General features: G+C 43.1%; 1 protein-coding gene across 1 annotated transcript in view; it reads right to left on the bottom strand.

Moving 5' to 3' along the window:
• Positions 1 to 27,372, bottom strand: part of LOC145419271 (protein NLRC3-like) — a 153,890-nt gene extending 126,518 nt beyond the window's left edge. Inside the window, exons 1-4 of the mRNA XM_080294756.1 lie at positions 27,357 to 27,372; positions 24,487 to 26,284; positions 19,308 to 19,481; positions 16,366 to 16,545 (exon numbers count right to left, since the gene is read on the bottom strand). Of these exons, the coding sequence (XP_080150882.1) occupies positions 16,366 to 16,545; positions 19,308 to 19,481; positions 24,487 to 26,284; positions 27,357 to 27,372 (2,168 nt within the window). The remainder of the gene's footprint in view (positions 1 to 16,365; positions 16,546 to 19,307; positions 19,482 to 24,486; positions 26,285 to 27,356) is intronic.

Genomic DNA, 27,372 nt, shown 5'->3' with positions numbered 1-27,372 from the left:
AGTGCCTCAGAGCCAGGCACGCTCACATCACAGCTCTCTAAATAAGCCAGTTTCAAAATAAGAGCTGAAAGCTGTGTTTGCTTGTGTTAGCTTATTATTGTGGAGACTAACATTCAGTGATCATGTGTTCAGACTCATAATGATTACTCTCAGAAATCCTGATCTTTGTATTTACTGTGTGTTGGATCAATAACTGAGATTCATCGTATCACACAGAAGTGCAGCTGCTGATGTCAGCACATCTGGAACAATACGAGGTATCTGCTAGCAGACTGAGCAGGACGTGAGACCTGTGGACTGTTTAAAGCTGTCCCTCCACAGCTCACTCAGACCTGATCCACACCTCAGTGATATTCTCTGACTTCCTCAGTAGAGACAGAAACCATTCAGATCTGGGACCATCAGCTGACTGATGATGTCACACAGACTGTGTTTTTCAGGAACAGTGATTCTGATGTGAGCCTGCTAGCTGACAGCAGACCTGATGAAAGCACATGTTCACATCTGTGAGGACAGACTGGACTCTTTGACTGCACCTTGGTTCTCCTCAGAGGTCTGTACAGGAGCATGTCCACCCCCACTGAAGATCTCAGTCACTGTGAAACATAGAAAGCTGCTTGTGTGGCCTCTGCCTCACATGTAGATACAGCTACAGGTTTCTCTGTCAGTCAGACTGAAACAGTGTCCTGATGCTGCATCATTCAGCTCTGTGCCCCAGTCAGCATCACTGGGAGCTACCAGTGTTTCTGCCCTTTTCCTGTAACACTACACTCAGCACAGGCTCAGCTGGTATCCAGTGTTGGACTTTGGCTTCAGCTGCTGTGATAGATCCTCTAACATAGATCAGCTCTGCTACATGTTGTTAGATAAGTGCAGCTGCTGTCATGTCCTGATGTTTCTCTGGCTCAGCAGCTTCTCCATCAGAGGTTCACATGGAGCTGATCCAGTATCTCCAGTAACTGTGTTCTGTGCCTCACTGGTTCATCCTTCTGTCTGTGTGACGTCAGTCAGATGTTGAAGTTCAACTCTGTAATCTTCACTGTGTCACAGAGTTCAGTGAGTCCCGTTATTCACAGTATCAATCAGATCATCAGAGAACAGCTGATCAGCAATCAGTGGTGCCAACAGCGCCTCCTGTGGTGAGAGGATGCAATAATGCAATGTAGCATTTTTCCACTCAACACTTGCAGTCATGGAAACTGTCTGTTGGATCTGTGTGACGTTGCTTTCTTGGTTAGAGTTCCTCACAAATGTCCAGATGATTCTTCTAATGAGGCGTCGACCATGTTTGCAGCTCTTTGGAAGAAAACGTCGCCCTTTGCCATCCTTACTTTTCTTTGACTTCTTCAAATGCAGCTGAACTCCAGCTGGTATTTTCTTGGACTTTGCAGCTGTTTCTGGTCATCAGTTCATTCCTGCAAACCTCTGAAGCTGAACAACAATGATGCTGCATTGCTGGCTGATCCCAAAAGGTTGATTCTGTTCATCTGGACGTTTTCAGAAACGTTTGCTCACTGATCAGGTGACTTCTTCAGTCTCAGCTGACTGCAGCTTTACAAGCTTACAAACAGCACATTTGCACAATGACTGAAAGCAGCAGCACCTGATATATATGATACTAATATAATACATATACATATATAATCCATACTAATGATGAAGGAACTGAGCTCACAGTCCATTGTTCATTCAGTGAACTACTCAGTTTATTTTGGGCCTCAGAAATGCTCACTCTGTTTGTACATCACTGTCAGCAATAGACTCATTCTGCTGTGTGGACAGGAACACATGTGACATCACTTCCTGTTTGTTTGTGACTGAAGAGGAAGAAGTTTACAAGGAATCATTTAGAAGAGTTTCAAACATCAACTGATTGAATCCATGAATCTGAAAACGTGTTTGTGAGTGAAAGAGACAGACATGTACAGACTGAACTATCTGTTCAACAGTCAGAGTGTTTCTGTAACAGGAGACACTCTTTACACTCCACTCAGCACAGGGACACTGAGGAACCAGGAGGATATTTACTGACACTAAACCCAGGATAAAGAGTTTGAGTGAATGTGGTGTTGAAGGTGTGGAGGTGGATCAGAGTGTCAGAGGAGACTCTGTAGAAGGACAGAGTGCCAGCAGGACAGTCCACATACACTGCTGCTCTGTTAGAGACAGAGGAGGAGGAGGAGGAGGAGGAGATGGATGTTTGTCTCTTATTGTGCCAGACATGACGAGGACCATCATCAGAGCAGTACAGACTCCAGGACTGATCATTTCCTCCAAACACACAGTCACTGCGTCCTTTCCTTCTGATGCTTCTGTAACTCACTGATATATAAACGTCTCCTCTCCACTCGACCTCCCAGTAACAGCGACCAGTCAGACCATTTCTACACAGCAGCTGACGAACATCAAATCTGTCTGGATGATCAGGATATGACTGAACCTCCTCCACATGTGTCACCTTCCTGTTGTTGTCAGACAGTTGGAGCTCTGTGTTCACTGTGTTTGTGTCGATTGTGAGTTGACAGGAATCTGATGGAGAGAACAAACACAATCCAGCTGCAGTTATTGATCCATCATCTGTTCATTGATTGACACTTTGATGATGACTCCTGACATGATGAAGATGGTTGAATGTGTGCTGCTTTGTTTTCATGAATCCCATTAAAAACACACTTACACTTCCTCAGACCTGGTCTCAACCATCGGACTCCAGCAGGCTCCACCCTGAAAGGAGGAGGGGGGTCAGAGCAGCACAGTCAGCATGCACACATGGACATTACATGGCTCTCACACACACACTGTTACACACTGAGCTCAAAGCTCGGCTCCACTGTTTTATTCAAAGAAATCTACATTTATTTATCAGCACATTTAAAAACAGCTTGAGCCAAAGTGCTGCACAGAGTAGAGAGAAAATAGGAAACATACACAGTAATGACTATAAAGACTGGTCAGGATTGAAAGCTACAGAGTACAAATGTGTTTCCAACCGGCTTTTAAAAATGTCCAGTGTTGGTGACGACCTGATGTGAAGGGCGACTGTTCCAGAGTTTGGCTGCAGCCATCGATAAAGCTCACCTCTGTTTTTACGTCTAGTTCTGGTCAGAAGCTGCTTATCTGCAGACCTGAGGGCTCCACTTGGATTCTTTTGTTAAAGAGAGATAAGATGGAGCCAATCCATTCACAGATTTAAAGACAACCAGATCTGGAAGTGGATTCTACCACGTACTGGTAACCAGTGGAAAAAGCTGGTGATGGGTCGTCTAGCACAGACCCACCGCTGGAACCAGACAATTGATGAGGGAGAGAACTGTGACAGCGCCGTTCCTTCACTTGACCTCAGTCGCTCTCGTCTGCTCCCTCGTAACACTGCTCTTTATTGAGCTTACATGAATATGCACAAGTTCATTATGACGTCTTACACAGGTATGAACAAAGAGTACCAGTCTGTGCATAGTGTGTGTGTGTGTGTGTGTGTGTGTGTGTGTGTGTCTGTGTGTGTGTGTGTGTGTGTGTGTCTGTGTGTGTGTCTGTGTGTGTGTGTGTGTGTGTGTGTGTGTGTGTGTGTGTGTTCGTTCCAGATGTGACCCTGTGACCCCAAAGCTGGTGCTAAGAGTCCAGCGGTCCCCCTAACAAAGGGCTCTTATACTTAACCAGACACAGAGTAGGTGTCCTCCTACATCAGGGGTCTCAAACTCGTGGCCCGCGGGCCAATTGCGGCCCGCAGGACGATAGTTTTTGGCCCCACCTTAACATGAAAATGTAATGTTAGTTTGATAATGTATGACACTTTACAGTGTTGTGGGCGGAGCTGAATTAACCCACCAATCAGGGTGGGATATGGATCTCAGGGGACACCAGCCGGGCTTGATGCAAGCAGGGAAACATTTCTCAATGAGTCAAAGTTCCACCAGCGTTGCCCTGGAGTGTTTCTTTCTTTCCTGTGCCTGGCTGGCTTCCTCCTTTCTATTGGGCAAACGCCGACATTCGCCCCAGCGCGCTGTGTTCACAACACTTCAAAAAAAGTTGTTTTTTTAAGTTGCTGCCCAGCGGGACATTATACGTATATAGATTTATACACACGTCAGTGGGATTTAAAGTTATTTTTCCACAGAGAGAGATCTCATATTAACTCTCACAGTGATGCGTAGGCGGCGGGATAAAAGAAAAGTCATGAACTCAATGCAGCCCAATTTAGTCTGCAGTCACATAGCGACACCTGTTCATCGGCAACAACAGTCCCCGGTAACCCGGACTAATTATAGGGTCGCACCGTAATTTGTGGCTCCATGTTTTTATTTGCATCACTGCGTTTGCATTGCAGCAAACATGAACATTACATATATTTCAATATAATGTAAAAGCAGTCAAAACAACTAACATCAGAAACAGCTGATGTTATTTGTTATATGTCACGGTGTCATTTCCGCTTCTTTCTCCTGTAACAACAGCCCGGCGCCGTGAGCAGTCGCCTTTTTTGCGCTCGCTATCCCTGCACTTTCTACCATCTGCAAACGCCACGGTGTTCGTGTCGTCATGAAAGACATGAACATCGAGCGTAAAAACAAAGGAGACTGCTACCGGCTTTTTATCTGCCGATCGCCGTGCTACGGTTGCAAGAAAAAGAAGCAGAAATGACGTTCTCTACGCGTTGAGACGTTCCCCGTCCGTCGGCTAAACGCTTGATTGAACCTTCAATGCGACAGTGACACCAAGTAGAATTATAAATGTCACATAGCCCCAAACATGTCTTTTTCAAAGCCTGCGGTGAAGAGAAAGGTTGGTGATGAGCACCGACAATTTCAGGAAAAGTGGGAAATGCAATATTTCTTTGTTGAGCACAGGGGCACCCCGACCTGTCTTATTTGCACAGAGAAAGTTGCGCTGCACAAGGAATACAATTTGAAACGTCATTACACAACTAGACATGCTGAGCTGGATGCAAAATACCAGGGAGACGAGAGAGCGAACCGGGTTGCCAGTCTTAAAACAGATCTACTGAGCAGCAAGATTTCTCCAAGAAAGCAACCAAAGAGAATAATGCAGCAGTCGGAGTCACGTGGTTAGTGAGATGATTGCTAAAGCAGGGAAGCCATTCACAGAAGGTGCATTTGTCTAAAAGTGCATATTGCAGGCTGCAAATATAGTCTGTCCGGGAAAGAAAGGTCAGTTTAGCAACATCAGCCTTTCTGCCAACACCGCAGCAGATCGCATTTCTGACCTGTCAAGTGACATTTATGACCAACTGTGTGAGAAAGCCAAATGTTTCAGTGTATACTCAGTCGCTCTTGATGAGACCACAGACATCACCGACACTGCCCAGCTCCCAATGTATGTCCGTGGTGTTGATGACAGTTTTGAAGTGATGGAGGAGCTGCTCACAGTAATTCCAATGCATGGCCAGACCACCGCTCAGCAGATATTTACAAGCTGTGTGATGCCATTGAGAATGTTGGTTTGCCATGGAAGAGGTTTGTTGGAATAACAACAGATGGAGCGCCATCAATGACAGGGAGGAAAAATGGACTGGTGGGACAAAACAAACTGGAAGAGGAAGGCGTGGAGGAGGCCATTGCTCTGCACTGCATCATCCATCAGCAGGTCCTTTGCAGCAAATGCCTGAAGTTTGACAATGTGATGTCTATTGTTGTGAAATGCATCAACCAAATCAGATCCAGGGGCTTAAAGCACCGAAGGTTCTGTGCTTTTTTAGAGGAAATGGAGTCAGAATATGGGGATGTGCTCGACTTCACTGAGGTACGTTGGCTCAGCAGGGGAAATGTATTAAAGAGACTTTTTGAGTTGAGAGCAGAAGTGAAGCCTTCATGGAGAAGGATGGAGTTAGTGTTCCTGTGCTAACTGATCCCAAATGGCTCATGGACTCAGCTTTTCTTGTTGATATGACACATGAGCTTAATGTACTGAACAAGACGTTACAAGGCCAGGGGCAACTTGTCAGTGCTGCCTATGACAACGTGAGAGCATTCTCCACAAAACCGGCGCTCTGGAAAGCTCAGCTCTCTCAGACAAACCTTTGCCATTTCCCAGCATGCAAGGCACTCGTGGATGCAGGCACACCATTCAGTGCTGACAAGTATGTTGATGTCATTTTGAGGCTACAGGAGGAATTTGATCACAGATTTGCTGACTTCAAGACACACAGAGCCACCTTTCACATTTTTGCGGACCCCTTCTCCTTTGATGTGCAAGATTCCCCTTCTGTGCTTTAAATGGAGCTCATTGAGCTGCAGTGCAACTCTGAACTCAAAGCAAAGTTCAGGGAGGTGAGTGGAAAAGCAGACAAGCTTGGACAATTTTTGAGAGACTTGAGCCCTAGTTTCCCTCGGCTTTCCCGAATGTTCAAGCGGACCATGTGCCTTTTTGGTAGCACATACTTGTGCCAAAAGCTCTTCTCCACTTTGAACTTCAATAAGTCCAAGTACAGGTCCAGACTTATAGATGATCATCTTCAAGACATACTGAGGGTCGCAACTGCTTCCTCCCTCAGGCCAAATCTGGCTCGGCTATGCGAGAGGAAACGCTGCCAGGTCTCTAGCAGCAAGGAGTAGGCAAGAGAAGCCATGTTCAGAAGAACAGTTCATTTTCTCCAGTGTTCCATTCATGTTCAGAAGAAGGTTATAGAACTGTTAATACAGACATTTCAATCTAAATACAGCAGATATAGAAGACTGAAAGAAACACACAAGTTCACTGACTAAAAATATCTTATTATTATTTTATTTATGTATTACAGATTGATTTATTTTCTTATTAATTCTTAATTTGTTTATTTATTTTTCATATTTTGTGTTAAAAAATAAAAAAAAAAGAGATTTGAGAAGATTGGAATTTTTTAACCATGCCTTTCTTGTGGAAAACCTAATGCGGCCCAGCCTCACCCAGACTCTGCCTGCAGCGGCCCCCAGCTAAATAGAGTTTGAGACCCCTGTCCTACACCATAAATCAGTAAGAGAGGGTACGACCTCTCTCATGGCCCCAAGTGGTGTGTGCATGCCAGAGCACTCTGGAAGGTACACAGAGTCTTTACAGACTACTACGGATCAAACCTCTATCATCATGCAATCGATTATACAACTCTAAGCATATATGAGTAAATATTTCTAAGCATAAATGACAATCAACAATATAAACCTTACAGCTGGTTTTAATAACAGAGTTCATTTGTTTCTCAAATGAGAAAGAGCTATCGAGAAACACTCCTAAATCTTTAGTTCTGAACTTTTCCAGTGGGCAAAGGTCAACATTATTAGATAATGCTAATTCTTTTCCTTTACATTATAACAATGTGAGGAGTTAATGCTAAGTATACTGCCATTGGCGGCTAATTCTAATTAGGGGTGCATAATTATTAGTAGCTAATGCTAATATCGTTTTCTCTTCCCTTTTAACAATGTGAACAGCTAGTGCTAGGTAGGCTGATGCTAGCAGCTAATGCTAATTTGACGTGAATTAGCATTATATTAGTGAGGCGTTAATGCTAAGTAGGCTGCCATTAGTGGCTAATGCTAATTTTAGATGAAAAAGCATTAGCAGCTAATGCTCATATTGTTTTCCTTTGCTTTGTAAGAATGACAGCAGCTAATGATACGAAGTCTACCATTATTAACTATTGTTAATTTGATGTAAATTAGCATTATCTGATAATGGTAACCCTTTTCCCCTGCATTATAACGATGTCAGGAGTTAATGCTAACTAGGCTGCCATTAGGGGCTAACTATAATTAGGTGAATAATTATTAGCAGCTAATGCTAATATTGTTTTCCCTTCCCTTTTAACAATGTGAGCAGCTAATTCTAATTTGATGTGAATTAGCATTATATTAGTGAGCAGTTAATGCTAAGTAGGCTGCCATTATTAACTAATGCTAATTTGACGTGAATTAGCATTATGTGCTAATGCTAATACTGTTTTCCCTTTCTTTATACAACTTGAGCAGCTATTTCTAAGTAGGCCACTTTTCTCTGCTAAGGATTTGTGTGACCATGATAGAAACTCTGATGAGCTAATGCTGCTAAGCTAATGCTGTTTGTGGGCCCTGTTAGAATCAATATTTCATTCTCATTCTGTTGTTTGAGAACAATAACAGAAAAATGTGCACTTGAGAACAAATTTATTGTGAATTCAGCTGTGAATGTAGAGCTTGTCATTATTTAAGCTTCCATTTCCAAATGTTAGCTGACACTTTATTAGGTACACTGGTATCTATATCAGGTACACCTGTGACCTAAATGTTCCTGCAAACAGACTCCTTGGAGACCCCTACATAAATATCCATGAACTTTCCAGCTAGACTAGTGTGTCTGTCCCTGAAAATATTCCTGCATGTGTGATTGTTCATGTGTCATCTGCAGGAAACAAACAGGAAGTGAGTGAAAGACACAGGAAATGTTTCCAGCTCTTCCTCCTCTATCAGATTTTCTCTCCATACCTGAGAGTGTCCAGTCTCCAGCCTGGATCCTTCAGTCCAGCCGATAGCAGCTTCATTCCTGAGGGACCTGGATGATTGTAGCTCAGGTCCAGCTCTCTCAGGTGGGAGGGGTTGGAGCTCAGAGCTGAGGCCAGAGAAGTACAGCCTTCCTCTGTGATCAGACAGCCTGACAGACTGCAGACACACAAAACAACAATCTATCTGTCAACAGTTGTTTTCTCTTTGTCACAATAACATCTATCCATCCATTGTAACTTTATTTATAAGTGACAATACCCAACAGACAACAACAGTCATCTGAAGCTGTTTAACAGTGTAAGGTAACCGCCTCCACTGTGAGCAGCACTTGGTGATGGTGGGAAGAAGAACTCCCTTTGACACAAAGATCCTCCCAGTGAAAACAGGCTCCAGGAGGAGCATCTACCATGACTGGTTGCAGGGTGAGGGGAAAGAGAAGAGATGAGCTCAGAGAGACAAGAACAAAACAGAGAGACAAAAGTTAAGGACACGCAGTAGTGACATATAAAAGCATCAGGAGTGAAAAGTGGGGAGAAGAAAGCAGAGCATCATGGGAAGTCCACCAACAGCCTGAGCCTATAGCAGCATAACTAAGGGATGGTTCAGGGTCACCTGATCCAGCTCGAACTATAAGCTTTATCAAAAAGGAAAGTTTGAAGCTGATCTTCAAAGTAGAGAGGGTGTCTGTCTCCTGAACTCAAACTGGGAGCTGCTTCCACACCCAGTCCAACATAGCCAGGCTTTCTTTGCTGCTTTGACAAAACCTCAAATCCCAGTCAGAGATGATGAGCATCATCACAGTGATGATCATTTCTCTGTAACCCAGGCTTTCTGCTTCAGGATCTGTGCACGCTCACAGAACAAGGAGACCTTTAAACATCATTTCACTAAATGGATGGACTGAGCTCAGCCTACAGATGAACTGGTGCCAGAGATCATAAAGAACATCAAACAGTCAAATTCAACACTTTAATGGAAATATGAGATTAATGCTGCAGACAATCATGAACCTGCTGAATTCATGAACATCAAGAATGCAGCGAGTGGTAAAATAAAGATTTGACCTCAGTGTGCTCAGTGTTCCTGTCTATTCCTAACATATTCCTAACATGATAGCTGCACTTTAGAGCTCTAAAACTGGAACTGACACATGTTTAAACTCTACATGTTACTCAGTACATTCAGTTCTGACACTCGCCCACAGTCCAACAAAGGAAACATGGAGATCACATCAGTTTGTCATCAAAGTCTAATTATTAGGGCAACTTAACCTGTTATAATCTCGTTAACTCATTAACTGATTAACGTCAGCAATTATTTTAATCACAGTTTTTAAAATCATGATTATTGTGAAAGTGCTCACTGGCTCTGAATATAAAAGCCATGGGTCACAGGAGGGATGTTGATCAGTGCTGGCTTGAAATGGGCGTCATTATGCATCTCAGCCAATGGGAGCATTGAGGGTGGGCCTAATACTACTGCAGCGCTCACATGACCCAGGACAGAAAGAAAGGGGCGGGGACAGAAACATGGAGACAGGTGCAGATCTTTGACATGTTCATTTTAAACTGTTCCAGGAGGCAGTGTTGATACAACTAAAGTTATCTGTTGTTGAAGAAGTCGGTCTGAGGAACGTTCTTAGGATCAACAAATGACGGCATGTATGAGCCTCAAGACGCACCGTCCAGGTACACACCAGCTCACTCCTTGGTGGCCGCTTATCGGGGCCTGGAACCTGGGGCTCGCTCGGACCACTTCGGAGGTGGGGTGCCCCCGGCCTCTCGGCCTGGGGCTCGGTCACTCAGGCACAGCTGGCTGCCGGCGGAGCTCACGGGCGCGTCACTGCAACTCCCCCTGACTTCTGCTCCGCGGCTGCTGAGTGAACCCTCATCTGGGACTCTCCTCAGCTCTTGCTGGGACAGTGGCGCGGCTGCCCCTCTGTTGGTTTTCCATGGTCTCTTGTGTTCTGGGGGCCTCTGGATGTCTGGAGTTTTGATCTCCTCCATACCTGCTTCATACCCTGGAGGACGGGGCTGTGGCCCCCCCACACTCCCTAGCAGATCGTTACATGGAGAAACCTTTGGAATACAAGCATGCTGATCCACACAGGTATGCACACGGGTGTTCACTGCTCGTAGACTTAAATTACACCTTTCTTGGCTACTACTTCGAAGCACATCTGTCCTGCGTGCTGCACAACAACATTGAATATTTAGTATTTACTGCTGTTTACACTTAGCTAGATTAATGCGATGGTGTTGTGTTTAGTATGTTGCTTTGTTTTTTTTGTTTTTTTTGTCTTCTATTCTTCTCTCAACAGGTGATCCAGGAGATTTTTTTTTCTCCCCCCCTTTCTCACTGTCCCTCTCCCCTTCTGTTTTTCCTTTCCTTCCTCTTTCTTTCTCCCTTTCCTATCTCTCACTCATGTCTGTCCCGTCTGTAACATCTGAAAATAAAATATAATAAATAATAAAAACAAAGATCGACCAAATGGACCAATACGGCAATGCCACGAAGATCCATTTGGCAAAGTAAATCCATTGGGTATCCTTGTTGGTCTTCAGACAACAATTCTGATGGCTAAAGAACCAAATGGGACAGGCAAAAAAAAAAAAAAGACGCAGCGTCACAAGAAGAACACATGAGCTGTAGAAAAAGGAGAGACTACGAAAGCCACGGGGTTACAACATGAACATGCTTGATCAGAGTGTGATTGTGAACAGGAGGAAGACTCAGCTGAGAACAGTGTGGTGGACACAGAGCAGAGCCCACCATCAGTACAGAGGCCTGTCCATTAGAGTGCTGCTCCAACATGCAGCACATGTACTTGGCCACAGCTGCAACATCTGTACCTGTGAAAGCTTCTTCTCTGTTGCTGCTCATATTGTGCAGAAGAAGAGAGTTTCTTTATCATCAGAAAATGTCAATGAGCTTGTGAGTCCTAGCAGCTGGCTCGGTGCAGAGGAGGAAGAACATGTCAAGTCAGAGGAAGATAAATGCAGTTCATGTTGTCAACTCAACCTGGACTGTTGAAAGAGTTTTTCTTTGTCTGGTTTCTGACTGAGATTCTCCAAAGGAAATCCAGCACAAACACACACTTCACACACTCAAAGTCCTGCACAGTAAATGAGCTGATGAGCGTTTGTGCTGCTGCCTGATAACAGAACAATAGTTCTGCTGCTTCCTGTTCTGCAAACACACATTTATAAATGTTCACTTGCTGTTGATCAAAGGTATGTTGGTGGCTCTGGACGCTGAGGGAACTTTGTAAAAAACTAGATCAAATGTTAACGTCCTGGCAGAGGCAAAGAACTTTGATTTGATATTTGATTAGATTCATGTTTCAGCTCAGACTGACAGAAATATTTGAACTGCTGCTGTGTTAAAGGGAACACTGCTGTTAGAAAGCACCTGATCTGTTTCTGCACACTGAATGTTGCACTTCTCATACTGCAGTACTATTAAAATAAGTACACAATGCACTACTTTTGAACTCATGATTGAATGTTGCTGTAACAAAGCCATTAATGTGATTCAAAGTGTTCATGGTTTCCCAGCACAACAAATGATTGCACAAGTGTGACTGATCCACTTTCTAATGTGTGTGTAGCCCACACTGTGTCACTGTGTCACAGGTGAGTCTGTGTGTCCAGTTTCTATGAGGACAACAGGATATAGTGACTGAGTCCAGCAGCTTAAAGTCTGACTCCATCCTCCATTTAAATAACTCACAGCAACAACTGAATAGCTTTGCCTTTGTGTAGCTGACACTTCATTTTAATGTCCTTCTATTCTGGTTCATCTGATCTCAGTTTCTATAAGCACACAGGTTTCATCAGGACTCTATGACCTCAGTAATCTTTGCTGGGCCTTAATGCTCTGAACAAAGCTGCACATCACAAGACTAAATAGAAATGAATCAGTCTTTCATTCTCACTGCTGTTTGACTTCAGCTCTCAATGTCCCACCATAACCCATGGAAAGAATTACTGTCCATCCAGGCTGCTGAACATGAAGCTGAAGAAGGTGGAGTATTGTGAGGGCTGATGGAGATGATGATGAGGAATCCAGGAGCAGTGGGTGGATGGCAGCATCAGCATGAAGGATCAGTGTGAGAACACATCATCATCCACAGAGGAAACCAGTCTGAGTGTCTGACGCTCTTGTTAGACAGACGCAGTCCCAGCACTTAGCTTGTCTGCTAGTTAGCTGAGAGCTAACTCACTTGTACATTGAATACCAAACTGTGTAAACCAGGGGTGTCAAACATATGGCCCGTGGGCCAAATCCAGCCCTTGACATAATTTCATATGTCAAATATTGATGAATTTTCAGGCTTGCTGATAATCAATGTGAGCACGGCTGAGATTTTATTCTGATGAGCAAACCATGTGGCCAAACACTTTAAGAGACAGACTGGGATCATACCATTATGTGAAAGAAGACATGTCCCATAGACAGCAAGGGTAGTGGTAGAGACCAGTACACAGAGAAATGGGAGCTGTACTGAAATGCAAGCGTGTCAGGAAAGAGTGAAAAGGCAAAATGAGCAGCATCTGGCTGCATTTCAGTGATATTGGAGACCACAAAGCTGAGTGCAACATTTATACAGGAGATATACAGGAGACGCTGAGAGCAGAACTGATAAAATTAGGAGCTGGCTAAAGTGAGACCCATTTTTATTTCCACCCATTTTCCATTGTGGAGGACAAAAGGTTTCAAACTGGTCCAGGTCTTAAACCTCACGTGTTCTTCCTAATAGCAGTAAATGGATAGAAATAAGGCTTTTATGAAAACACTGAATAAAACTTGCTGCCTTTAAAAAGACTAAATGTACAGTTCAGTATTGAATACTACATAAAATAAACTATATATAAAGTGTGTCTGAATGGCAGAGATGCAGAAATATGTGCATGTAGCACAGAGCCACGGCTCAGTGTCTGAATGAGTCTTACAGACCTGAATGTGCTGTTGAAGCCATTTATAATTATAACGTAATTCTTTACTCGTTTGATCTGCTCCTTACCACAAGCCACCAGACGTGGAAGGTTTTGGACTTTTAACTATATTTTCTGAAGTTTTACAACTTTTCTTACTGTTAAAAACCTCGTTATGGCCGTTCATGCTGTACAAAGTAATTAGACATGTGTGGTATCTACAGAAACGTCAGAATCTCAGCTAAAAGTTCACAAAACCATCTCAACAACCACCAAACAGCTGAAACAGCAGGTGAACAGATTACACAAAAAAGATGTAAACACAAATCCCCCTGATCATCTGTTTTTTAAACATGAAGCGTAGTTCTGGACGTTCATTTACTGCTAGTTCAGTGAATTTTGGTTGGACAGTGATGAAACCTGCAGCCTCAGAATCTGTGAGAAGTCTGCTTTCAGCACGCAACAGCATTGTTGTGTTGTGTGGATTCACCTCTGCAAACTCATCACTGTTTCACCATCATGTTTCTACTTAGACAATAACAAAGGAAGCAGTTCCCAGGAACTACTTCCTGTCTTGTTAACATAAGAGTATGTTGCCCTTCAAAACACCTCCACTTCTCCTCTTATTAGAGGACTGCCTTATTATTAATCTGCTAATTCTGTCGATGAAAGAAAAATGCTTGATCTCACCTGAGAGTTTCCAGTGTACAGTGTGGACTCTTCAGTCCTTCAGACAGAAGCTTCACGCCTGAATCCTTCAGGTTACTGTTACTCAGGTCCAGCTGTCTCAGATTAGACGTCTGAGAGCTGAGACCTGAGGCCAGAGCTTCACAGCTTCTCTCTGACAGGTCACAGTGACTCAGTCTGAAAAATAACAGATAAACAATTACAAAAATAAAACACTTATGTTGAAGTGTAATGAGATACTATTATATTTAGCAATATTTAATCTTGTTTTGTCAGGAAACTGAGCACTGATGCAGAGCAACATGTGGAGAGAATCAGAGGAGAAGAAGTGAAGAGAGAACAGCAGTAAAACAACACTGAATTGTTCAGTGTGCTTTTGATATCAACAGAATGTGTCAAATGTCTTTATTTTGTATTCATTTTGTTAGAATTGATGATTATCACTTAGATAACAACCACAGGCCAGGTCTAGATGGCACTTTGGTGACAGTTACACCCAGAAATATTTCAGAAATGTGGACAATTTGTGCTCCAGTGTATTCAGTATTGAACAACCTGAGTACCGATGACCACTTAATAGTTTTGATATTTTATTTGAGTTGTTCCCACCTGATCTGTGTTAACTAGAATAAACATTTAAAAACCAAAGCTATGATCACATATGTACTTACAGAGCTTTGTTGGAGGCTTTGACCACTGGCAGCAGCCTCAGTAGAGCCTTTTTAAAGGCTCATGTTCTCACTTAGATCATTTATTTCTACTTACATTTCTTTCTGGGAAAAATGGGGATTACTTTGAAAACAGGAACTATTTTCCCCCAAAATCAGCTCTGGATTAGTAAATCATTCAAACATCTTCTCAGTCAGAAGAAGCTGTCTTGTTATGAGGGAGAGAAGAAAAAGATCGAGGCACAGAAACTTGTTGAAAGAGAGATAAAGCAGCTAAAATCAGGTCTAAAAGTAAAGCAGAGCATAGGTTGAATAAAGGACACTCAAGGCTGGCTTGGAAAGGAATGAAGTCCATGGTGGAGATGCAGAACAAGGAGCAAAGATGAATGTGATGCTGAATCAGCAGAAGACTTGGACTCATTTAATTCCATTTTTGATATCATTGATTTCAATGAAGAGCTTTGTGATTGTAGCAAAGGGCTGGTAGCTCTGAGAGTCCCACTGATGAGGCGTTTGTGAAGGTTCGCAGTCATCTAAAGAGCTTAGAAAAAAGGCATCTGGACATCTTTAAGTTTCTTGAAGACGTTTCACCTCTCATCCAAGAAGCTTCTTTATTTCTAGTGTCAAATGGTGGAGAGTCCCAGATTAGCCTGTGTACAAACAGACTTCAGCCATATGAGAGTGAGTGTGAGTGAATGAGAGCACACACAGGACACTCTGATCTCTGAATGTGTGTGACGCAGTGAAAAAGAGGATTGTACTGGATATACTGTGACTGACAAACAGAGTTTAAAGAGAAAGGTGTTTGGATTAAAATGGATTATGCTAAAGTGAACGTGCTAATGAAATCTGAACTGACTGAAATGTGAAGTGAAGATCATTCAGATGTAAAAGAGAGAGAAACTGATAATAAGGTGGGGCTGGAGATCAGTGAAGGGCATGTAAACACCTGATTGGTTGACTAGATATCAGATCGACAGTTTCACAGTTTTCCCTGTGGATTATAACTTTAAGAAGATGTGACATTCATCAAGGAATCCTGCTCTCCGGATTATTTCCATGAACACTGAGCTGGATCACATCTACAGTGCTGGAAGTGCCCGTCTCACCACCAACCTCTCTGTGCACATTCACTTTTCAACCCTTTGTGAGACACTAAAGGTGTAAATCTGAGTATTTATCTATGTTAGTGCGAACACCTCTAATAGGTTGGTTTAGTCTTTCCAAGTCATATCTTCCCTTAGATCTGCGGTCCAGGCTCCTAAAATCATCCTAGTTTTACAAGCACTACAATCTAGAGGAGAACTGCACTAACAGGTGTGACTGATAAGATCTGACCTGCAAGGATACTCATGTTTATGTGTATCAGGACAAGCAGGGAAGACCTGGACATCAACTCTGTCAGGCTGCCTGAGTCCTCTCACCCACATCAGCTCAGAACTCTGCATTATCTACTGAGTCAGACTCAGAGGATCAGGGATCAGAAGTTCTACAAAGAGTAGAACCAGACTTCCTGTATAGAGGTGTGTGGGCCTACTGATCCACAGTGTCAGCACAACTTTCACATCATATTCATCTCAGCACAACTAAAACATGGTGACTGACCTCAGAGTTTCAAATCGACATCGTGGATTCTCCAGAAGAACACACAGCTGCTTCACTCCTGAATCCTGCAGGTTGTTGTAGGTTCCACTCAGGTCCAGCACTCTGGGATACGAGGGGTTGGACTTCAGCGCTGCTGCCAGATAATCACAGCTGATCTCTGACAAATCACAGCCAAACAATCTGTATGAAGAATGAAAGATGTAAGTTTATTAGACAAAGTGTGAGCTTGAAATCATTCAGTGTTTCATCATCTGTTCAGAGCTGAATAAGGTTCAGAATGTAGAAGTTTAGAAAATGGAAACTCCAAACAGCTGAAGCCAACAGGAAGCAGCTTCAAACAAACACAAGAGAAAAACCTCGGAATGTTTCACATTAAAGTCGTACATTTGTCATAAAAACAGGAAAAATTCGTGTTTTTCCTTCAAGGTACAACGTGGCTTCACTTTTAAAGGTGAAGTGTGAAAGAAATGGACATATTTGAAGTCCAACACCTTTTTTCCAGTCACATTATTAAAGCAGACAAACTACAAGATCATTTTCATTCCAACAAGTCATCTTCTGACCCTTTATTATTGTTATTATTCAATATTTATGGAGGATGTTTTTAAATTAGGCTCAATTATGTGACAGACATTTCATCCCATGTCAGTTTGGCCTCATCCTGGGCCGGATTATCCAACACACACTCTGACCACAGGCCCAGGGGCCACGCACAGCTGGGCTCCATCCAAGAGACAGGAAACAAACCAACACAATAATAAAAAGCACCATGTGATCTTCTTACATCTTCAAGACAAACATAGTAAAAACATGAGCATATATGTTTCCTGATAAAATGATGTGACAGGTAGAACAGAGTAAAGTGGTGGTGTTACAGTCTTTCTCCCCTCTGCTGCCGAGGCTGTTAGTCTCCACTAACAGATTTCCACTCATGAAAAAGCTCTGGCTGCTTCATTTCTCATCTCATATCAGAGACTTTAAGGCTTCAGTGAAGCTGTACTGTGATGATTCCTTTCCATATTCAGCCCAATGTGCTCTGTATTGTTTTATGCAGGTCATCTAAACAGGGATGAGCAGCTCATTTCAATATAAAAGGTTAGAACTGTAAAGAAAACAAACAGAGCTCATAAACTGAAACTGATTTCATTTTTCAGCTGGAACATTTTAGTCATTCCTTTTTCAATAGATACATGATATTTACAGTAAGTCTTATCATTCCCCTTTTCCCTGCCAGTCACCGCCAATGTTCCCTCTAATGTTTCATGTGTCTGAGCAAACACACAAACTCCCTGAGCGTCCCTTGGACCACTGTGAGCAACAGCAGACGTGTGCACTGTGGTCACGCCAGCATCTTATCCATCCAAGTTACATGGTTTATTAAAGTAATCAAATTACAGCATTTACATTTATGTTAGACTACTTTTAATTAACTGTTTTAGCCCACTTACTATGAAAATTAAAAACAACCTTGTTCATGACCTGTAGCATGTTAACACTATTGGAAGTAAAAATAACTTGAACTCCAATTTTGAAAACACAACTTTATTTTTTCTATTTTTATAAAGCTCTGACTTGTATTATGAGTCTGTGGTCTGGGAGAGAGTCTGTAACTCTGTCTGCAAAATACAGGATATAATGACCAATGTTGGGCAATTAATTATATAGTTACTTCTTCAAAAAAGTTACTGAGTTTTGCAAACAACAAAGTTTGTTGCAATAAATACTGAATACTATCATTGTTATAAACAACAATACTATTCAGGAAGAAAACCAAACATTGCAGACATTTTATCATAACTCTGGTTTTACGTGGCCGATCAACACAATTTAAAAACTGGTATAAAGTCCACACTTTGTCCGTCAATTGTTCCGTCTGTCCTGCTCACATCTCCAATGGTTGTACACGTTGTCATTAATGTGGCTTCACCTCATCATCAGCCACTTTGCTCGCTATAACACCGGTGTTGGCTAAACATCTCCAGGGCCTGTCTCTGTGCAGCTTTTAATCTGATGTTAATAAGGTAGAAATGGAGGAAGAAGAAAATGACTTCATCAATCAACATGCAGCTACCAACCCAAATGGTGAGGTGGTGGTTAGTTATTACTGTTGTTTATGATCCCCTACATTATCCTACATTCAAATATATTCTCCAGCTACAATAGTGTTGTGTTCCTAAAAGGATTTCATGAATGTGTTATTGTTCATGTCACATCTGTATGAAACAAAGAGGAAGTGAGGTTTATCCTTCATGATCACAAACTGTTCCAGCATGTAAACCTGAGATCTGTGTGGAGCAGCTGACCTGTACGATGTGCTCAACACAAACATTATTTACCATCAGTTACTGTGTGGCTGAACCACGTGGGTGTATGAAACATCGCTTTCAGTTTTAATAGCACATGGCAACATTCAGACGTGAATCTATACAGTAACACTTTGATTTGTTACAGTGAGGAGACTGATGAAGGAACGATGAGGGGAAACTGTAACAGCAGCAACAGAAACCAGGAGACAAAGCTGAGGTCTGGGTTCATCTATGCTACACACAGCCTCCTGCTCCTGGACTTTAGTAAACACATAAATGTCTCCAAGTACACTTACTTCAGAAACTCTATTAAACTCATTACAAGTTTACTTCAGCTTTAAATTACTCACAACATCAGCACACATGAGTAAACAAAGTAACTCACAGCTACTGTTCAAGTTTAGTCATCTTTAATACAAATATACCTCATTATTATGAATCTCACAGCTACCTGCTCATTGAACTGAACAATAATTCTGTTTGACCATTAAAACAAAATATGCGACTGTAAAAAAATCTTCAGACAGTAATTAAGAATCTCCTAAGCAATCCAAAGATAAAGAAAAGTTCACCTGCCAATTCTATAAAGCTTGGTTGTTTAAACAATGATATCATTTAATATGTTTGGATCCTGACCTGAGAGTTTCCAGTGTACAATGTGGACTCTGCAGTGCAGCAGACAGAAGCTTCACCCCTGAATCCCGCAGGTCATTGTTACTCAGGTCCAGCTCTTTCAGACTAGAGGGCTGGGAGTTGAGAACTGAGGACAGAGCATCACAGCTTCTCTCTGAGAGGTTACAGCCACTCAGTCTGGAAGAAAATAAACAAACAATTAAATCAGTCAAATGAAACATTTTTAATGCCAGCATGCAATACAATTATTGGTTAACTGAATAGCTTCATTAAAACACAACTCTTCTTCTATAGCAGCACTTACTCCTTGTAAGCTCCACCTGCTCCACCATCTGAGTCAGAAGACATGAAAACAAACTGTAAATCTAGTAGAAACATGATTGGAAATCTTCTCAGATCCATTTGTACATTTAGAGCCTGATCCTGAAATATAGCAGCACGGACATTCACAGCAGCAAAGGGTTCTTGCTGATCTGAGCTGGCTTGGCCCTGGCTTATTGAAGATTAAAGAAAGCGGAATCAGCTGTTCAAACCCCCACAAGGCTGCCCGCTGTGACTAAAACAATGGGACGGGTCGTGACTTCTCAAAATGGGTTCATTGAACGCAGCACGGATAAGATCTTGAAGAAGCTCATGGCGGTCGTGAGTTCTCAGACTTTGCTCTTTGAGCGCAAAACCGATAACCTCTCGGAGAAGCTCGTGGCTCTCCAACGGGAGATTGGGAGACGAGTGACGGACTGTTAGATCAGCTGTGAAATTGACATGCAGTTGTTCGCACCAAAGAAAGCCACAATCATCTCATGCGGCTAACATACCGGCGCCAGTTGTGGTCTCAAGGCTGAACATAACAAATCTCACCCTGATAACAGACGGTGTTTAGACTGTTCCTTCCCATCCTAAGCAGGCTTATCCCCTCCCGGTGCAGACGGTGGGTCGAGGGGACCAGCGCAAATACTGCAGGCCCGGGTGCGCTGTCTACACCGGCTGTCTCTCACCTTTTACCCATCCCTGTTGGAGCTCAGTCTGGGAGGAGTTCTTTTTTCTCCTCATCTTTCCTGATGTTGTGCATTTTCTGCTGTTCGGTTCCGAGTCGCTGCTCTAGCGGCTGACCGGCCAGCTACCTAGCCTGACCCGTCTCCCCAATGTGATGTTTGTGTATTGTATGTATGGTTGGCAAGCTCAGTATCCTAATTGCCCCTTGAAAATAAATACAGTGTTCTGAATCTGAATCTGAAAAGATTACAGAAGACGACTCTGTTCAGTAAATATTACGCTCATGCTGTCACGAAATACCAAAGGTAGGTAAAACTCTGGTTGTTGCAGCCATCCAGTATGACATGCTTTGTACTGTCCTGCTGCAGTTTGTGACACCTGGTTGATGAGTTGTGAAGGATGATGAAACAAACACTTCACTCAATGTTTGTCTTCTAAACTGGATGTAATTTGGGCAGCCGAGAGTTTTTCTTAATCTATCCCAGCTGCAAATAGGAACAACAAATAAATAACTTTACCCACTTGGATCCTTATCATTCAAGATTGTGAAAAGATTCTCTACTCAGAGAATACTGGAGATTTTAGATGAGAGAGATGGAAGATGATGAAGGGGAAGAGTTTTCAGAACTTGAGGCCTTTTGTCTTCACTGTATAGGACAAAGAAGACAGGAAGGGAGGGAGAAGTGAGGAGAATAACACACAGGAAATGGTCTTGGGCAGACTCAAACCAGGCCCTGGAGTCATGACTCTAACCTTCAGTACATGGGTCACCTGCTCAGCCAGGTAAGCTACAGCAGTCAGCAGTGTGTGAGTTAATTTGAAGACAATGATGACTATAAGTCAGGTAAAAAAAATACTATCATCAACCAACAAGGGGAAAACAGTGAGCTTGAATGACCAAGCTTTGACCAAGGGTGGCTCACTCCTCGGTCTTCTTGCACAAGGAGTGAACCACCCTGCATGGCTATCAATGTGGTGCAACCAAGGCCATCATACAGTACAGGCCATCCAAGCTGATTCTTAACTTTTCCTCCCAGATACCACCTTAGAAATCATCTAGATTAGGATATGTTGGCTGTTCTAGATCCAATCACAACAAACAGAGAGCTGTTGTGTGTCCAAGGTGAACAGGAAGAATATATACATGCATAAAGTCAATAAAGTCAGAAGGTTTGCTTTAGACTGTGCTGCAGTTTATCATCAAAGACAAACAGGCACCATGCTGCCAACAAATGGCATCAAGTCTAACTTGAGGTTTTTTGTTCTTTTTTAAAATCAAGATTACATTTTATAGCAACCACAGCAGAGATGACCAGGGAAGGTGTGCTTGAGGGGATATAGCTACAACAGCTGGTTTCAGACTGAAGATGAACTGAGGTGCTGCACCCAAGTCTGCAGGTTCAGGGAGGGACAAACATCTGCTGCAACCAGATTGGAGTGAGAGGAGAGAGCAGGCCAACAACAACAAAGAAACAACAAACACACTGTGGAAGACCGAGGCTGAGTTTAGTTTAAAGTGGAACTAAGGATGTTTCTCTGGCTGCCAGGATTCACTGAGTAATTCAAATGCTTTCTTTAATGCAGGACCCACCATGCATGTAAAAGCAAGTGTTTCACCAACATTTGTGACTAAAAATAGACCTGCAGTAGAAATGTATCTAGGAGCATGCATGTGAATATAAAGTATCACAACATCAGGCACATGCAGCCTAAGTGTTTAACCCTTTAGAGCCGGTCGGAGCGGGCACGCTCTGTTTTACGTAACTACACTCAACAAAAATATAAACGCAACACCTTTGTTATTGCTCCCATTCCCCATGGGATGGACGTAGAGACCTAAAATTCATTCCAGATACACAATATAACCATCCCTCCCAAACAGTGGTCACAAATCAGTCCAAATGTGTGGTAGTGGGCACATCTGCCATATTGAGATAATCCATCCCACCTCACAGGTGTGCCACATCAGGATGCTGATCTGACATCATGAGTAGTGCACAGGTGTACCTCAGACTGCCCACAATAAAAGGCCACCCTGGAATGTGCAGTTTTTTGCGCTATTGGGGGTCTGGGGACCCAGAACCGGTCAGTATCTGGTGTGACCACCATTTGCCTCATGCAGTGCAACACATCGTCGCATGGAGTCTATCAGATTGTCAATTGTGGCCTGTGGAATGTTGGTCCACTCCACTTCAATGGCTGTGCGAGGTTGTTGGATATTCGTGGGAACTGGTACACGCTGTCGTATACGCCGGTCAAGCACATCCCGAACATGCTCAGTGGGTGACATGTCCGGTGAGTATGCTGGCCATGCAAGAACTGGGACATTCTCAGCTGCCATCTGCCCTGAACAATGTGAACCATGATTCATCCGTGAAGCGCACACCTCTCCAACGTGCCAGACGCCATCGAATGTGAGCATTTGCCCACACAAGTCTGTTACGGCGACGAGCTGGAGTCAGGTCAAGACCCCGATGAGGACGACGGGCATGCGGTTTCTGACAGTTTGTGCAGAAATTGTTTGGTTGTGCAAACCAATTGTTCCAGCAGCTGTCTGGGTGGCTGGTCTCAGACGATCTTGGAGGTGAACCTGCTGGATGTGGAGGTCCTGGGCTGGTGTGGTTACACGAGGTCTGCGGTTGTGAGGCCGGTTGTATGTGCTGCCATATTCTCTGAAACGCCTGTGGAGACGGCTTATGGTTGAGAAATGAACATTCAATGCACGGGCGACAGATCTGGTTGACATTCCTGCTGTCAGCATGCCAGTTGCACGCTCCCTCATTGCTTGTGGCATCTGTGGCATTTTGCTGTGAGACAAAACTGCACATTCCAGGGTGGCCTTTTGTTGTGGGCAGTCTGAGGTACACCTGTGCACTACTCATGATGTCAGATCAGCATCCTGATGTGGCACACCTGTGAGGTGGGATGGATTATCTCAATATGGCAGATGTGCCCACTACCACACATTTGGACTGATTTGTGACCACTGTTTGGGAGGGATGGTTATATTGTGTATCTGGAATGAATTTTAGGTCTCTACGTCCATCCCATGGGGAATGGGAGCAGTAACAAAGGTGTTGCGTTTATATTTTTGTTCAGTGTATTTTTAAATCCCGGTAGCTCTCCAACCGCGTAAGCTAGCGCAATAATTTTTTTTTGCATATGAAACCTGAGGAGTTGTACTTACATCTTATGCCATCAGCTTGTCCTAGGTCACGGTTTCCTTCCACATATAGCTTTGCAAAAACTGCATAAAAAGCGCTTGCAGCAACAAAAGCATAATATTCCAGAAACACGCTTTGTCGATCCGATCAGCTGTTCATAACACTTCCTATGTTGGAATAGACATCAGTGCGAACTTTTGCATGTCCGCCATTACCTGCCCGAAACCGGAAGTGACGTCATTTTCGCGGAAATGTAGTCTTTTTTACCATCAGGGCCTCAGGGCCTATACTGCTCTTTTTAAAAGTTATGTTTGACTTCATGACTTTCTGTGTCGTTTCTGGGATGCTTAGGACTCATATTGCACTGCTGGAAATAGTTTATTTTGATGCATATGCTGCTTTTTTGCAAATTTGCAGTATAATATTTATTTTCGTTTTTCCTGCAGTGTATAAAAATTGGTGCATTTCAAAAATAAAACTATGAAGACACTCAAAATAAATTTCCTTTGGTGGGAAACTATTTTGTGCAACTTTTTTGTATTTACAGTTTTGAGGGATAAGCCTCTTAAATTTTTCTAACTAGAAATATATGTTAAAAAAACAAAAGCGATTTTCAATTTTTTTGTAGTTTATTGCACTTTTTTGCAATTTATGTAATTACCATGCACTTAATGAATACATATTATTAAAATCTGGGCTATAATTGTTGTATTGATGTATAGCAACTTGAAATGCTCCCAAAAATGGCTCCACAGCATCTAAAAATATAATATAAGCTCTGGCGGACTTGGTTCTATAGTAGGTCTTAAAGGGTTAAACAAAGACTGATAACATAACAGCAGCAGTGATGATCAGAGTTTATGGTGAATCCAGCGTCTTGAGCTCTGGAGGCATCAAAGAGGTCACAGTTGTATTGGAGAAATCCCAAAACTTTACAAATTCATACAAAGACAGAAAACCTGGTGAAATAAATTACTGACACAGTTGGATGTTAAAAGTAAAGACATGAGTACAAATGTACTCACAGAGCTTTGTTGGAGGCTTTGACCACTGGCAGCAGCCTCAGAAGAGCCTCCTCTGAAGCAAAGTATTTCTTCAGGTCAAACACATCCAGATCTTTTTCTGATGACAGTAAGATGAAGACCAGAGCTGACCACTGAGCAGGAGATAGTTTATCTGTGGAGAGACTTCCTGATCTCAGGGACTGTTGGATCTCCTCCACTAGAGAACGATCATTCAGTTCATTCAGACAGTGGAACAGATTGATGCTTTTCTCTGCAGACAGATTCTTACTGAGCTTCTTCTTGATATACTGGACTGTTTTCTGATTGGTCTGTGAGCTACTTCCTGTTTGTGTCATCAGACCTCGTAGGAGAGTCTGATTGGTCTGCAGTGAAAGACCCAGGAGGAAGCGGAGGAACAAGTCCAGGTGTCCATTTGGACTCTGCAAGGCCTTGTTCACAGCACTCTGGTAGAAGTGTTTCTTTGCAGAATCTCCTGTTTCAGACTTCTGGGAGGTTGTTTGTTGTTGTTCCAGCAGATTGAGTCCAGAGTTGCTGAAGGTCAGATGGACATGAAGAGCAGCCAGAAACTCCTGAACACTCAGATGGATGAAGCAGAACACCTTGTCCTGGTACAGTCCTCTCTCCTCTTTAAAGATCTGTGTGAACACTCCTGAGTACACTGAGGCTGCTCTGATATCGATGCCACACTCTGTCAGGTCTGATTCATAGAAGATCAGGTTTCCTTTCTGCAGCTGATCAAAAGCCAGTTTTCCCAGAGATTTAATCATCTTCCTGTTCTTTTTATTCCAGTGTGGATCTGTCTCAGTTCCTCCATCATACTTGACCTTCTTCACTTTGGCCTGAACCACCAGGAAGTGGATGTACATCTCAGTCAGGGTGTTGGGCAGCTGTCCTCCCTCTCTGGTTTCCAGCACATCCTCCAGAACTGTAGCAGTGATCCAGCAGAAGACTGGGATGTGACACATGATGTGGAGGCTTGGTGATGTCTTGATGTGGGAGATGATCCTGCTGGCCTGCTCCTCATCTCTGAATCTCTTCCTGAAGTACTCCTCCTTCTGTGGGTCAGTGAACCCTCTGACCTCTGTCACCATGCCAACACAGTCAGGAGGGATCTCATTGGCTGCTGCAGGTCGTGTGGTTATCCAGAGGCGAGCAGAGGGAAGCAGTTTCCCCCTGATGAGGTTTATCAGCAGCACATCCACTGAGGTGGACTTTCTAGGGTCAGTTAGGATTGTAGTTTTGTGGAAGTCCAGAGGAAGTCGACACTCATCCAGACCATCAAAGATGAACACAACCTGGAAGTCTTCAAAGCTGCAGATTCCTGCTTCTTTGGTTTCAGCAAAGAAGTGATGAACAAGTCCCACCAAGCTGAACTTTTCCTCTTTCAGCACATTCAGCTCTCTGAAAGTGAATGGAAATATGAACTGGATGTCCTGGATGGCTTTGTCTTCAGCCCAGTCCAGGCTGTATTTCTGTGTTAAGACTGTTTTCCCAATGCCAGCCACTCCCTTTGTCAGCACTGTTCTGATTGGTTCATCTCTTCCAGGTGAGGCTTTAAAGATGTCTTCTTGTCTGATGGTTGTTTCTGGTCTGTCTGGTTTCCTGGATGCTGTTTCAATCTGTCTGACCTCATGTTCATCATTGACCTCTGCAGTCCCTCCCTCTGTGATGTAGAGCTCTGTGTAGATCTGATTCAGGAGGGTTGGGTTTCCTGCTTTAGCGATGCCCTCAAACACACACTGGAACTTCTTCTTCAGCTTAGACTTAAGGTTACGATGACAAACAGCAGCTGGAAGTTCTGAATAATAATAATAAAAATACAACTTTAACAATCACATTTTACAAAATGCTGATGACAATTTCTGACCCACTGAGAAATGACTGAACACAGTGGTGTCACAAGTGTCTCATTTATCCAGCAGCTTAAATCTTTAGATAAATCCTCTTACGTCTCTGCAGACGGTCAGCCAGCTCCTCCTGCTTCATTCTCCTCAGGAAGTCCACTGTGATCTTCACAAATGCCTCTCTGCTGTTTCTCCTCTGCTCATCATCCTCCCTCTGAAACTCCAAGCACTGGGGCTTATTTGGATTCAGAGCCTTCTGGATCTTCTTCAGCTCGTTCTTCACAAAAGTAATGATGTTGTCCTCCAGAAGCTGGAACAGAATACTTTATGAATGAGCCACCACTCTGAACTTTAGTCCACACAACATCCACTTCTTTACGATCAAGGGGCATATCATCCACGACCTCTTTACCAATTATAAGTTTGACTTTATCTGATTAACTGAGACTTTGTCCACAACTCCATGATCCCAAAGCGTTGATGCTGTTCATATGAATGCAGCGATTTCAGTGGGAGAAACATTTCACTGGTGTTCAGAGCTGAACTACCAACAGGTTGATGATCAAAGCCAGAAACTTGGAGATGTTTCAGGTGACTGAGTTGATCGTACAGACAACTGGTCTTAAAGGTTCACTCTGTTTACACATACAGATCAGTATTTAAGGTTTGACTCTCATCATCCACTGGAGCACAAACTGGGCGTCATCAGGACGCTACAACACAGAACAAACACCATCCCCACAGACACAGCAGCCAGCGAAGCAGAAGAACTTGAAACTGGACTCATGGGCATTGATCAGTGGTTGTTGATCAATGGTCCTGACAATATGCGTACCAATGATCAATGAACTGACCTCCCAGCCCATTGTTCCTTCAGTGGGCTGGTTTCAGTCATACAAATGTCCTGTTTATGAGATTGAAACCTGCAGTCAGCTGAGACTGAAGAAGTCACCTGATGATGATGAAACGTTTCTCCCACTGAAAACATCCAGATGAACAGAATCAAGCTTTTTGGGATTTACGTACCTGGATGATTGAGCAT

This window comes from Astatotilapia calliptera, chromosome 3, assembly GCF_964374335.1.
Source record: "Astatotilapia calliptera chromosome 3, fAstCal68.1, whole genome shotgun sequence".
Taxonomy (NCBI): Eukaryota; Metazoa; Chordata; class Actinopteri; order Cichliformes; family Cichlidae; genus Astatotilapia; species Astatotilapia calliptera.
This window is presented reverse-complemented; position numbering and strand designations above follow the sequence as displayed.